At 45.3% G+C, this 14,258-nt stretch overlaps 3 protein-coding genes and 1 non-coding gene across 4 annotated transcripts; 1 reads left to right on the forward strand and 3 right to left on the reverse strand. All coding sequences in view use genetic code 12, as the record gives it.

The window, feature by feature from the left end:
• Positions 1-5,140: 5,140 nt before the first annotated feature.
• CJI96_0003688 (uncharacterized protein) lies at positions 5,141-6,898 on the reverse strand (the record flags this gene model as incomplete). Its single annotated transcript, XM_029036932.2, has 1 exon — positions 5,141-6,898. One exon carries the CDS (start codon positions 6,896-6,898, stop codon positions 5,141-5,143), a length of 1,758 nt encoding a protein of 585 aa, XP_028887988.2.
• Positions 6,899-7,599: 701 nt separating this feature from the next.
• CJI96_0003689 (uncharacterized protein) lies at positions 7,600-10,158 on the reverse strand (the record flags this gene model as incomplete). The annotated part of the gene is made up of 1 exon (XM_029036933.2): positions 7,600-10,158. One exon carries the CDS (start codon positions 10,156-10,158, stop codon positions 7,600-7,602), a length of 2,559 nt encoding a protein of 852 aa, XP_028887989.2.
• Positions 10,159-11,867: 1,709 nt separating this feature from the next.
• On the reverse strand, positions 11,868-13,178 carry CJI96_0003690 (CRAL-TRIO domain-containing protein; the record flags this gene model as incomplete). Its single annotated transcript, XM_029036934.2, has 1 exon — positions 11,868-13,178. The coding sequence occupies one exon, from the start codon at positions 13,176-13,178 to the stop codon at positions 11,868-11,870; it is 1,311 nt and encodes a 436-aa protein (XP_028887990.1).
• An 858-nt stretch (positions 13,179-14,036) lies between these two features.
• On the forward strand, positions 14,037-14,108 carry CJI96_0003691. Its single transcript has one exon. It is a non-coding gene; the product is annotated as a tRNA-Gln (tRNA).
• The last annotated feature ends 150 nt before the right edge of the window (positions 14,109-14,258 follow it).

The raw sequence follows: 14,258 nt of genomic DNA on the forward strand, positions 1-14,258 counted from the left end.
TGGTCAACTGGCTTCCAATAAAGTCGAAGAACTGCAATGCCCATTCCTGAGCCTCTTCCAATCCTCAATGAAACCCTACGTCATCTACAGCATAAGCTTAGAATATGTGATTCATGTCTATACAATGGTACACATGAAAGGGACGGCGCCACGTCCAGCGTGCTTGTTCAAGTTGTTGTCCTTTGGGGCGTTGTTCTTGTTTTGAGTAGTCTGAGCGGCCATATTGAATATTGAAGTTGATGAGGATGGAGACAAGCGAACAGCCCTCCTTATATACCCCTTGAGACCATAATTCCTGCTGCTTTTAGTACTCTGATTTCCAGTGAAATTGTGTCATGATGATACCGCTTTTGGAATTGCAAAGGGCTATGTTTGACAGTGTTTCCGTTTTCGGCGTGGCAATGGCACGGGAGACTGGATCTTGAAAAGCATCCTGATTTATTGGCCCAATTATTTACCAAAGATCTTCTTTGCGTCTCTCATGTAGATTACCAAAATATTTTATCTTGTTTCTTGGAACCTTCTTCCAGTCGTGAATTCCCAGTAAACAACTATCGTCGATTTCACACAAGACAAATAGCATAGGCACCTCAACTAGAGGGTTGTAATTAAATACATCTTAAATGAGCGTTTGCCTTGTTTCATGAGCTTGTGTTGTGTTTGGAATAACTTCTATACCTCTAGTAGCAAATTCGTTCGTAGTACGTCCTATTTCATTCGAGCACCTACACTGCTGAAATTCGACTACAGTACACTTATAAGCAAATATATTTGCCAACTCACATCTCAAAGAGCTGTGGAAGTTTTTAGAACGATGTATTTACGGAATTCTTGTAGGTGTCATCTTTGAACCATGTGAGGGCGTCAATTGAACACTCAAGAAGCAATAGCAGTATGAGCTTCACCAATGTATTTTAAAGACTAATACTATTCTTTTCGTTGGGAGCATACCTTAGATCAAGCTTGTATGCTCTTTTAGGCTTCATCACTGACGCGTCTCCGATACCAACAGCACTGCGACTCATACAACACCACAGACAAACTGATACAGCTTCGGGCATCACTTTATATAAAACCAAGGTTATTCAGGCTATTTTTACTGAAGTTGATACCAAACCTGATTTTTGGTGATGTTTATAAAATACTCATTTCTGATCACCTTGTGAAAATGTATTATGGATGCAAAATACATGGTCGCATTCCACCAAACCACTGAATATTAAAAACGGGTTATATATATAAAGAAAAAAGAAAGTAATGGAACAAATAGTAGCATGTCTTACCCGATGAAGAATAGAGCTATAAAATATTTACTTTCCAGTTCTGTGCAATTTGTTGATCGTATGTGCTTTGCATTGACAAAACATGTTATGTTCGCTTCCAGTGGTCCTAACACAGCCATCCTTTTGGTACAAGCCAGCTTACAGGCGTTTGGAGGCCAGTAGTTGATAACAGAAGTCAATTCTAGATAATTTTCTGCTATCGAACCTTAAAATCAAAGCAAAGACGTACAACGTTATAATCACAGCAGCATAAGAGGGAGAGTTGCACAATCATGTCAACAAACTTTTATAAAAACAATTCTTTACCTTTAACCTGTATGGCTACCCAGAAGGGAACAGTAAATTGGCTGCCAAGGAACTGTCAACAAGACTTGAGAAAGCATTGCTTGTACTTGAGTCAGCGACACCGAGTACATCCGCCTTGAAAAAGGTTTTTTTTGTTCGTTTATAATTATACTGAAGAGGGCTTGTTAACCCTTTTGTAGCAACCTCTTGCAATAGAGCAAGAAACTAATTACACCTTAAACGGCTTTAACGGTGTTCCCCCGTACTCCATTCTACATTGGATAATAAATTGATTTATTTAATTCACGTTAATGACCACTTTTGTATTCAATCGGATATAATCAACGCTCAGTATAGCAAAACACGACGAAAGAAGAGAAGCGAGTAAAATTCGACATCTTGTCGAAATTTTGTCTGGAAATGTGTTATTAGTTTTAGTCTGAGAAATGAAGGACTTCGTGTTTGCTTACTCAATTTATCACTTATTACAATTTATTCTGCCGATAACTGCTACTCAGTGATGTATTTGCCAGCATGTCCTTTCACTACGATAAAAGATAATGATTCGAATATTGCACAACGACTTAGATGATTAAAATCATAGAATGATAAAGAATGACTCTCATCACTTGGTGAACTATTTACTGCTGACCTGTAAGGTCTTTTCTCAAGAAAGTATGTGCTTCGTTTGTCGATGTCACAAAAAAATTACGGACATGTTGGAGACTATCAGCGCTGATTAAAAGCATAGATAATTTACGTGAACCTTTCAAAGTGTGAAACAGAAGTGGAGAGTATGATGATGGCTATTTAAAAAAGAATTTTTCTCATTCAAGCATCGCTTCAGGTCAAGCAAATATGAATAAAAGCAAAATTGACATGAATATTTTGTGATGAAGATCTTACAGAAAATGAGGAAAAGAGAAATTATAAAGTCCTTGATAGTAGGCACAGACCAAAGGGTTTGGAACTCCAAGTCACGATTTTAATAATTTTCAGGCTCACATTGTGCCGTCATTTCGGAGAATGTATGTGTATTTTTAAAAGATAATAAAAGATTTATTTAGGAACTATAGCACATCACAAACACAAATAAGGACTGGAGAGAATCATCAATCTGACGTTGTGAGAGAACAACTCGTTGTCGACAATCCATCTGGCCAACTTGTCCCACTCATCTCATCAGCTACCATAAATGGTTCTTTCATTTGATACTTGAAATTCTTAAGATCTTCGAATAGCTGTTTGGTGATTTCGATATAGTATAACGTTGAAGTTTTTTTTTTATCAACAGTAAGTAGCTTGCTCAGGTATTACAAGAACGAAACACTACACACGAGGATTAAATGAAATAAAACGACGTCCATATTATGTAGTTTAATGAACTTGTATAAAATAGAAGAGTATATTGTATGAAGTGTGTCCATCAATTATGGATCACTCAGCCAAATGAGACGAAGAGTAAGGGAAGCCACCTTCGAGGTCACAAGGACAGCAGTATGACTGAATTACTTACTTAAGTTTTTGTTTTGAATATACTGAAAGACAATCTGCTTATTTTGTGGGAAGCAAATGACAAATAACTACTTGATCGCACCCATTCTATATCTCTCAAGTATCTCAAACTAGCACAATAGCAAGAGAAGAGGTGAACACTACGTTGGTCATAGGGCGTCGATGTATCGATATGAACAGCTTACAACTACCAAACACCCTCAAAAGCACTCCATTGGCAGTGCCTGTGATAGTCAGGTTTCAAATCTAATTGAGTGAGTAATAACATGACTACGAACTAAATGAGACAAAATCAATACGAAGTAGCCGAAGACTGTAATCCAGCATTCAATGAATCACGCCTAAAGCAACCTCGACTACTTTGAAACATAGCTTTCTTGATTTAGAAGAAAGTTTTGTCTACAATCATCCTCAGCACAATAGCAAGAAAGTATAGCGACTACAACTACTCGTGAAGCTCTGATTAATGATAATGAACTATTTAGAGGTAGCCATGATGCTTGATCTAACAGAAACTCAAGCCTTTCGAGGACACCCTAAGTGGCACAACTCTTCGTATGATATTGGGCGACTAGCAACTACTGATTGACCAACGATCGCGTCCTGCACCCACTGTGCGCGGCCGAAAAAAGATTTTCCATCGGGCCACACTCTCCTCCTGCACCCACTGTGCGGCCGAAAAAGATTATCCATCGAGCCAACACTTCCGTCCCGCTGTCCCCAACGGCCCTTTTTCCCCATTTCGCCGACGCGGCCACCTTTTCGCCTCAAACTTTCGGCCCGGGGTGATTCCACCCGCCGCACCGCCCCTGTGCCACCCGTTCCTCTGTATCTCCCTGCTTGACCCAAAACGCCCGCCTATCTCGCCAACCAGACCCCCAGCCAAATTCCAACACCACCACCGTGTTCCCCGGCCCAAACTACCCCTCCCGAAAAAACCTCCTCCATCCCCGCTCAACCACCCCCATTCGCCCCGAAAGCCACCCTCCACTCACCCAAATTTACATTTTTTCGCCATCCCACCAAAATCAAAAACAACAAAACCAACGTGAAAAATCACCTTTTTCACAAATCCTCCCTGAAACCTTCGCCAGAGGGTTTTCGACCCTGCTGAATCCATTCCCGGCGTTAGTGAGCCCATCCTCGGCACTGCCCCTGCCCCTGCACCCCACCTGCACTCCTCCCACCACCCAACTATAAAACCCCCAATCCCCCTACTTCCACCCCCAGCGGACCTCCTCCGCATTCCTCCCCACCAGACACCACCTAAGAAACCCAGACACCACCTAAGAAACCCAGACACCACCTAAGAAACCCAGACACCACCTAAAAACCCAGACACCACCTAAGAAAAACCACCTAAGAAACCAAGACACCACCTAAGAAAACCCAGACACCACCTTAAAAAACCCAGACACCACCTAAGAAACTGCTTTTTCCTACCTTCCGCCTGTGATGAAAATCAATCCAGCGACTGTTAAATCAAGAGTGCGGTCGAGGTTTGCCGAAAAAAGTTGATCCAAAAACGTGGTGTCGGCGCCGTCTTCGGTTTTGCACCGCTCATTTTGAGATATAGAGCCAGATACTTGGTTGGCTTCAACGTCTGGATCATCAACCGACGCGTAATTCTAAATCCCAACTCTGTTCTTCATTTGGGACGTGCTCTGCAAGCTTATATCGATTGGAATTACTATCACTTACATGGCTATCTTCTCTTTTTTGGACTACGACCAAAAAGATCGAAGTCTCAGTGAAGGAAGCTTCATAGCACGACAAAGCTAGCTTCGAAGGTGCCTGCTCTTCTACTAAACCGGCCAAGAATGGTGGATGTTATATGAGAGATTATGGCCATCATTGCGACAGGGAGTGAAGCACAGCGCTCAACTCCAACAGTACCTTGTTTATAGTCCAGGAATCTGACGAAAGATTTGCGTGCACCTACTTTGTGAAGACTCTCACTTATCATAAGTTTCGGAATCAAATTTACGGGCAAAGCTTAGTAAAGGCGAAGTTGTACATTGCTCTATGGCTATCATAAACGTACACAATAAATAAAATTATACCCTAACAGGGTAGAACATGCGGATGAAGTAATATGCAATATTTGCTTGTAGGAGCCTGTCGTATCGTTCAATTCTGATCCTTGGGCGGTCATCATCTTCGGAATTTACAAGATCTTCTGCCTTGAGATATCTAGCAGCTGCTTGTGCTTGGAATCTTCTCTTTTTGAACTTCATCCTCACAAGATACTCTCTGTTGAATAATAAAAGCAAGAATGCGAGGAAGAACATGCAACCAGTGAAGATTTGTGCATTATTGTAGATGTTTGATGCATCTTCCTTTCTCAACGCAATTGCGATCACCTCAGATGGAAGTGAAAAAATGGCCACCATAATGTTGAGTCCTGACCATGCTGCAGGCATAAGCTCAGGTCTCTCTTGGGCATCAAGGATATCCGCACCTAAAGACTGGGACATGATGGAACCGACACCTGCGGGTCCGCCTAACAAAATTGATAAGACAATTAGAGCGCCATATGAAGAGGCATGTCGCCAAAATGCTAGGATGAGAATAGCCAAATACGCGCAAAAGAAAGCTGCCGTATTACTTCTGCCGCAGTAATCGGCAATGTTACCAATACAAGGTCTTCCGACAACCTGGGCGGCGTTCAAAATTGCCAACAAGTTATTAGATTGGCTGTGGGTCAATCCTCTAGATGAAGCATATGGCGAGAACGAGTATAGGCAAATGACGTACCCGAGGAGACATAAACCAAACCATACCCCTAAGACCAAATAATGTAAGCTTTTGAAGAGGCTTGCATTGAAGACAACTTTTAAAATCATGCGAATACGTTCCCTAGTTACTGCTGATGTATTTATATCGATGGTTTTCTTGTTTCTCGGTCTTAAGAAGCATAAGGCAAAAGCAGTTGTCCCTAGAGTAACAAAGCCAACCATTCTCAATGGCCAACGTTGATCGCCCGTCTGAGATATGAGTCTGTTTAAAGATAAAGTGAATATTAAACCACCTAAGCCAGCACCAGAGACGCATATTCCCATTGCTGTGGACTTACGCTTCTGAAACCAGGTGGGAAGAACCAACGTTCCTGGAATAAATATCAAACTGAATGAAGCACCGACAAGGACACCTTGGCAGCAATAGATTTGCCAAAGTTTAGTGCAAAAGGAAGCAAGGATATAACCCGCAGTCTGGAGGACCAAGCCTAAGACAAGAACAGGGGTTTGACCGAACATGGTGACACAAAAACAACACAAAGGTGCAAGAATTTGTGCCAAAAACACAACGATACCTCCTATAAGAGCAAAATCGTAATTGGTGGCCCCTGGAAAAGAGCTATTGGACATGTAGTAATTCAAGAACACACCAAAAGCTGCGTTGGCACCCCACGTCAGAAAAACCAAGAGCATCGCCAAAACAGCCTGCCACATAGCAAACAACCCGTCAATTGGGTGATCGTTCACCTCAGGCTCTTCCTCCGGCAGGGATTCTCCCAGAGACTGTATGCTCGGTGCCTTCTCTCTGCTCTGCAAAGTAAGCTGCCTAGAGACTCTCTCCAACTCGTCCTGAATGGCCTCCTCTGCCACAGGGATTGCTGACTTCACAGCGTACTCTTCGTTGTCTAGTTCATGATCGTCCTTGATTCCCTCCAAGATCCTCGACACCCCAGAGCTGTTGGAGGCCAATCTATGCAACGGATTATTCGATGGGGATGCCATCTCAAGAGGCTTGGGGTCGTAAGATTCATTGGCCACTGCCGAAGCCATTGTCGAAGAGTCCAGATACTCAGGCATGGCAACTGAGAGGTATTGACAGCCTTTTATGTGGTGACTCAGGGGAAGGGTCTTGAGCCTTCTCCACTATTTACTATGACTAATGCAAAGTCGCATTTGAGATAAAAAATCCCGAGGGTATTCTGTAATCTGAATACAGGAAATACGAGGGTCACACGAAAACGGCTTTGGCGACCGGCATCTTTTAAACTCCCATTAGTGTTATTTACGATCTTGCATTTTTTTTTCTATTTTCTTAAATTACTCTCCTTAACTTTGAACCATAGTTTACTTCACACTTCTGACAAATATCCTTGAGTGATGGCCTGCACGGCTGGATGGAAATGGCGGCGCTCCTAACCGTATAGCCGAGGTAAAGGGCTTTCCGCCGAAGTCACCGAGATGTCTATTTCTCGTAAAGAAGTTGCAAGATGATACATGTTCGGAGGACTTTCGAGCGGACTAAAGGATATGCTCTCAGCAACCTCGTCGATGACGGTGCCGTAGATACGGAGCGTTCGCCCCTCCGCATATCGCTTATGAAGACCATATTCTGGCTATCGGTATCACCTGTCAGTGTACTTTTTGCAGATTTTCATCATTGTGAACTCAGAAACTCCGTCAAGTAATCTACAACGTGCAAGTGTCCTATTAATGCTTAGATTAATTATGGTATGTAGGGTAACTCGAGTACATCTCTTGATGATTGAAGATTAGATATATTAAACCTTGACCCTAGCAGCAGCAAGTGAAACGACGAAGGAAAGAAGAGGGAAGTTTGTAAACAACGCACCGGTCAACGGGACAGATTTGCAACCAATACTCATCTTTGCTTTCTCTGTGGTGGGCCCGAAGTCCACAAACGTTTTCCCTTCCTTGAGAGCGATTGCAATGGTTTCTTGCATCATTACGAAGTAACCTTTCATAGGTCTTGCAAACTCATGGTCCAAGCCTTGGATGTCAGAAGTAATGGTGTCACCAATTCTAAACAAAACGCATGAGGCTATCACTTTGCCGTCAACCTTGAGAAATAGTAGCGACCTGTCAGATGACTTGTTTGAAATCAGCAAGATCAGCTTGATAAACTCCTTGCTAGGAGCAGCAAGTATCGCTGTGTATCCGCCTTCGGATCTTCCCTCAGCGATCTTGTTCCAAAGATCAATGATCAATTGGCAACTTTCATCATCTGGTTCCTTGACTTCGATCACTTCACCATTACTTCGTTTGAACTCACCATCTTGATTTCTGTATTTGACTGCCTTGAAATATTCAGTAGCAGTCTTGCCCTTATGTGGTTTCATATTGATAATATGTGATGCGGGAAGGTTGATGTCGTACCATCCTCCAAGACGAATAGCTTGTTCAGCGGGTGTATTCTTGATTGTGGGGTCTATCATGACGCTGCATCTATCACTGGAGGGCTTTCTCTTATTCCATTTGCCAATAGCGTGCATGACAGCAGCGCTTCTAGCGACTGGCTTCTCAGAATGTTGACAGTAGAATGTGGATCTGATGAATGGCCAATGAAATCCAAGCAAGCCGATCCTGAAGCATAAAAGCTTCGACTTTGAATTCTTTCCAAACTTTCTCTGTAGGAGCCTGCCAAATCTTCCAGTAAGGGTAGAGGTGATGTCGTACTCTTCAATAGTTGTGAGAAGGACGAGTGCTTCAGTTGCCATCAAGTCAGCATGAAACTTAGTTTGTTCTCGGATATCTTGCTCTGTAGGAAGCTCGAGAGGATATTGTGTACCCTCGGCTGCTGCTTTCTTTGCAAGCTTCTTTCTCTGATTTTTCGACAAAGGCTTAGGGGCCTTAACTATGGATTCGCTGTCATACAAGGTCGCCTCCTCATCAAAAATTGTGCCCTCTCTATCAATGACATCCCAAGTATCCTTATCAGCGAGACCGGAGCGAGCTTCGTCTTGCTCCTGCTGCTTGATTTTTTCCGACTTGTATACTCTTAATACGGTGCAATGCATATTATCAAGTTTGCTTTGGCTATAAGCTTCCATCATAGCAATGACAGACTCGCCCGAAACCCCAGGGTTGGCATTTTTGTTGTAGGTGATTAATTTTGCGTAAGCAGATTTTTGTGCATCTGTAAGGCGTGAAAGGTCGAGCTCCTCGACCTCGAACGAAGGAGGACGCCTAGACCTCAAATATCTGGAACATGTGATGAGAAGAATGCAAAGCGCAAATGTGAAGAAGTAAAAAACATTCAAAGCAGTCGGAACCAGTTTATCGTGGACATGCTGACGAACCACCGAGTCAATAGCGCTTACCAAACTCAAGATGGCTAGCACTAGCATGAAGCCGTCGTGCAAAAAAAGGAACTGGCCCACTGTCTCGGAAAGACGATTCTTATCGTTGACGATAGCGGCGACGGAAAGACCAATCAACGAGCCACTTACGGAAAAGGACTCAGTGTATATGTAGAGCATCGGCAATGCTGTCATGTCAAGGTCGTCGGACCAGGCCAAGTTGGTGTTGGCACTTGTGCTGATCTTGATTTCTGCCACACTGATAACAAAATTCACAATGCAAGCCAAAGCTATCAAGATCTGCACCTTGCCCTTCTTGGAGATCTCCCACACATGGACAAGGACAAGAAGGTTTGTCAACATGCCCACAATAGACATGACGACTATAGCGACACGGTTATTAAGCAGAAGGTTGAGAGAATGAAGGTGTTCATGAGAAAGACTGAGCGGGTTTTTTATGGTCCCCGTCACTAAGGTGACAATGTACCCGATAGTAAGCCCCAAGTAAACGATGACCATACCGTACTTGATAGCAGACCAGAGCTGGAGATAGACGTCCCGTTTGGAAATGACCCTTTGAAACTTGTTCTGGCGACGAACAATCTCCATGACGAGCACAAAGACGGTGAAAACAACGCTTAAGAAGGGGACTACGCCGATCACGCCGATGCCCTTGCCTAAGACGCCCTCGATGACGAGCACAGCGAAGTTTGTCGAGAGACTGAGGGCGAAAGCAAGCCACGGCGATCGCAACACCTTCAATGCAAAGTCGAAGGTGCCACAGAGCAGCGACTTGAGCGACCTGTCGGACTTTCTCCGGTCCTCTGGCGGCGTTTCTTCCACCATGGGCTGTAGAGTAGGAGGGTTTGGCGACACCGATCGGCTTTTGGCCGGTTTTGTGTCTTTTTCCACCTTGTTTTTCTTCTTGTCGTTAACTTTGTTGCCAGGGACCTCACGGGCGCCATTTTGCTCAGTTGCACCCAGTGCATCGGAACTGGCACCGATAGTAGCAGGCGACATCTTGAGGCATCAACAAGTAGGGTGTGTCTCACAAAAGCGGCCTGAAGGAAGTGGTAAAAGAAGAGTGAGTACACAAAAGTAAAAAAAAAGGGTGGATTCAGCCTTTTGTATGCATTTGTAAGCCTTTCCGTTGAATAACCGGCTCCTCCGCCTCTCCCAATGCTAAGGCTAGGTGCGGCGCGAAAAAACCCTGTCAAGAGAGAAGACCCTGGCACTTCCGAATCCGAATGACCGTTTGCACCGCGGACGAGGTGGGCCAACCTCTTCATTGTGTCGGACCCTTCAATAATTTGGTCTTTTTTCGCTCCCGCCCATGTGGCCTCCTTCAACAAGGACGACACGCCCCCACTTGCGGCCTTTAGCTGTAAAGCGGGAGAGGTCTCGGGCCGTTTTCTCGCGCGCAGAGGTTCCAGAAAGCTGCTGTGTGCGCAAGCTGACGGGAGAAAAAGACAGGGTAGAAAAGACGCCTTCCGCAGGCCGCAAAAACACGCTCGCCCGTAAATGGCTGAGAAAGTGAGGCTCTGGCCAAGGCTCGGCCTCCGCTTGGCCACTGCCTTGCCACCACTATATCAACATAAGATTAACGGGGGAAGGGGATGCTCCAAAAATAGCCGGCTGCACGGGCAATCCCCCTAAAAACGGCCCCGAAAACCGTCTGGCTAACAGGCAGGGCTCAGGGCTCCATATTTCTCGCATTGTTCTGGCGCTCGGGGCCAGGCTGTGTGCATGGGTGACTTTATTGTTGTGGTTTTCGTATCCTGTTCCATTTGCAGAGCGAAGAGAGCTGTGCGCCTGGTCGTTGGGGGCTGTGGAGGATACGGCTGTCATTCACAGGGAGGCTCCATTTTCTGTGTCTTTATCAGTGGCTTATTCTGTGTCTTTTTATTTTTGAGTCTTGTTCCCTCTACCCCACTGCATGGGCAGTGCTGCCCGTGCTTTGCGCTCGCTGCTCTTAAAGCCATAGCTCTTAGTCGGCCTCTTTGGCCGTTTTCCCCGGCCGGTTCTCACATGTCTTAAATTTTTCATCAATGCTTGAGGATGGATTCTGCTATGCTCATTATCCGCTCATTTGTCGCTTCTGTTTCTGTGCGGCGGCTGTCATATGCTGTTATTCGTCGCTTCTGTAACTTTCTACTTGGCATGCGCGACTAAATCGCTTTCTCTCGTAGAGTTGCAACTGTTGCATGGACAAAAGTGTGGAGGGAGCAGTGGCTGCAAAGATGGATGGCTGCGACAAAGTTCGGTTGCACGAGGCTGCTGGGTGGAACCTGTGAAGGCGACTGCGGATGCTACGTAGAAACCAAGGGAGGTGGAAGTATTTGAGACGCATTGGCGGAATTGACGGAATTTGGCCAGTCCGAGCTGGGTGGGGGGGCGTAGTGACTACAAAGAACTCCCTACTTCATCAAATTCAGTTTTTAGGAAACAATTGTTACCACCTAAAAAAAGAATAACAGAATAATGTAGGCTCGATGTTATATCAGTTCATTTCGTCTGACTTGTCAAAAATATGGCGAATCTTACGATGAACATTAGCGACGTGCTGTCTGCGTTTTTAACAAACGAAAACATAGCACAAGCCATCCCTACAATCCTGAAACTTAAATCGTATATCATAATCTGTAAACACGTAGCTAGTGTCCCGCCCGCGGCAATCTCCGTGTGTGTGTGTCTGCGTGTGTGTCAGCTTTTTGACCGTGAAGGTACGTTTAAACCCCGACCTTGATAGTCTTGTCTCTGTCGAATTGACCACGAGTCCGGATGTATGGGTCAAGCTGGACATAGTTCTTGGCCAATTCGGCACCGAGGAGAATCTTGAGCTTCATGAGTTTGGTCGACTCCTCCTTCGTCGCAGCCTTGATCCAAGCAAGTGTGGTCTCGATGAAGTACCTCAGGAGCTCCTCACGTCTCTCGATTAGCTTCTCGAACTTCTCATCCTTGGGCTTTGTGGCGGCACTTTCCTCCGTTGGTGGCACATACTTAGGATGGTACTTGTCGTTACCACCGACAAACTCAGGAATGTACTTGCGGTCGGTGAATTTCTCCAAGTCCTCGACTGAGTTTGTGAAGTGAATCTTCGACGCGACGACTGGGTCCAACCATCCACGAATCAACTTCCAAACGGTGAAGAACACCCATGGGGCATTATGGATCCAAATAGCATGCAAGCACTCCGGGTAGTTGGCCTCAAAAGCCTTGGCCAAAAACTTCACGGCATGAAGATCGATATTCTTCAAAGAAATTCCAGTCAAGTCAAAGAGAATGTTGGCACCGTCGCAACCCGTGGTGTACGGTCTAAGGCCGAGTCTAAACCATTCAAGCATGAGCACAATGAACCTCTCGAAGTCGTGGTGAGGACACTGGGAGCCAAAATGCTTTCTCACACGAATCACACAAATGGGACCGCCTTCACGGTCATGGCCTCTAAGGTAAACCTTTCCCATCGTGAATGCCTCGGCAAGCTGCTCGAGGTTCTTGTCCTTGCTGATCTCATAGTCACCCGCCGCGAGCCACTTTTCCACAGGGTATGCCGTGCTCTTCCAGTCCAAGCACTTGAGCGCCATATGGATGATGTCCTCCACCTTGAACTTACGAGCCCTCACGAAACGAAGAATGTCGTTGTCGGGAGAATCGTTACGAGGCGTCACAAGATAAGCCTGGTGCAAGCGAGGGATGTTGAACTTGGCGATCTTGTGCCACACGTCCTTGGGATTCTTGATGCTATCGTCAAACTCTCCCTTGTGGAGAACTGCCTTACCCACCATTTGCTTGTAGTTCTTGCGAGTTCTCTGGGTAATGGGAGGGCATTGGCTCTCGACAGCGGTATCCAGGATGTCGGGAAGCTCGTTTGGCGCTTTCCCCGAGACAAACGTCTTGGGGTCGAGAATCTGCTCGTACGTGTACTCGTCCATGTCGTAGCCAAAGCTCTTGAGACAAATGGCCCACACCTGCTTGAACACAATCTCATGTTCGCCCTCGATGGACCACACACGGTCGGGTCTAACTTCTTTAATGGTCATTGCAAAAAAGGTAATCCAATTGGGATAGAAAGAAACGGGATGCAACCACGCTGCCTTAAGTAACTAATGGGGGGCCCCTGAATTCACCTGCCCCGGAGCCCTCCCAACGCCTATAAGTATAGTTTGCCTCAAGCAGCATGCTTACGTCTGGGCCCCCTCCTGCCCTGTATCCTCTGGGAAAGGATACAATGGGAAGAATAGTGGTGAGGAGAACGCCTCCGGTAGGAAAACTACTAAACTCGGACTTCGCGAGCTATCTCTCCCCGCTGCGAACAAAGGGCTAAGGGGCAGCGCGGTAGAGGTTTAGCGATAGCCTTCAAACGATACAGTGTGAGGCTATAATTTAGTGTGGAGAACCGTCCGAGCCCAACGGTTTTCACTCTCGGCTAGGCAGGACCGAGATGGTTTTCTGGGACATGACAGAGGTCTCTCTACTTGCAAACGACGTCTTCCTCGCATTGTTCTTATCCAACAGAGGGATCTTCAGGAGGAGACGTCCGTAATAATTTTCTTATTTTGGGGTCCTACATGGTCGTTGGTCTCCGATTCCTTTTATTGTTTTGACGGCAGTCAGGTGGGTTGCTATGTGTAGTAGGCGGATATCCTCAATTTGCATCTGATAAACGCACTTCCCCTCAGTCGATACAATTACCTGAAGAGACTCTCAAGAAGATGGAACAATGGCGGAGCCGCCACTTCCTGCTAGGGAAACTTTTATGTTTTTCGCTTTTGGGGCCGAAGTTCATTAGTCAAGTTGAACCAACAAAAAAACTATGAAAGACACGTGAAATTTTGTGTCCTGCATATAATCCACTTTAAGAGCTCATATTTGCCTCTTCCTTCTACTGATGCATACGCGGTCCTATAGTGTAGTGGTTATCACTTTCGGTTTTGATCCGAACAACTCCGGTTCGAATCCGGATAGGACCTTTCTTTTTGCTCACAGGGCTTCGACATAGTGCTTATCAAAGAATGAAAGTATTCATCTCAATTTTTTACAATTTGCGGGATGTTACAATAGGCTCTACTCAAAAAAGTCCATGGCAATTCTTGCTAGTGTGCACGGCTACAACGTTTTCT

This window comes from Candidozyma auris, chromosome 4 (genome assembly GCF_003013715.1).
Source record: "Candidozyma auris chromosome 4, complete sequence".
NCBI classification, from domain to species: Eukaryota; Fungi; Ascomycota; class Pichiomycetes; order Serinales; family Metschnikowiaceae; genus Candidozyma; species Candidozyma auris.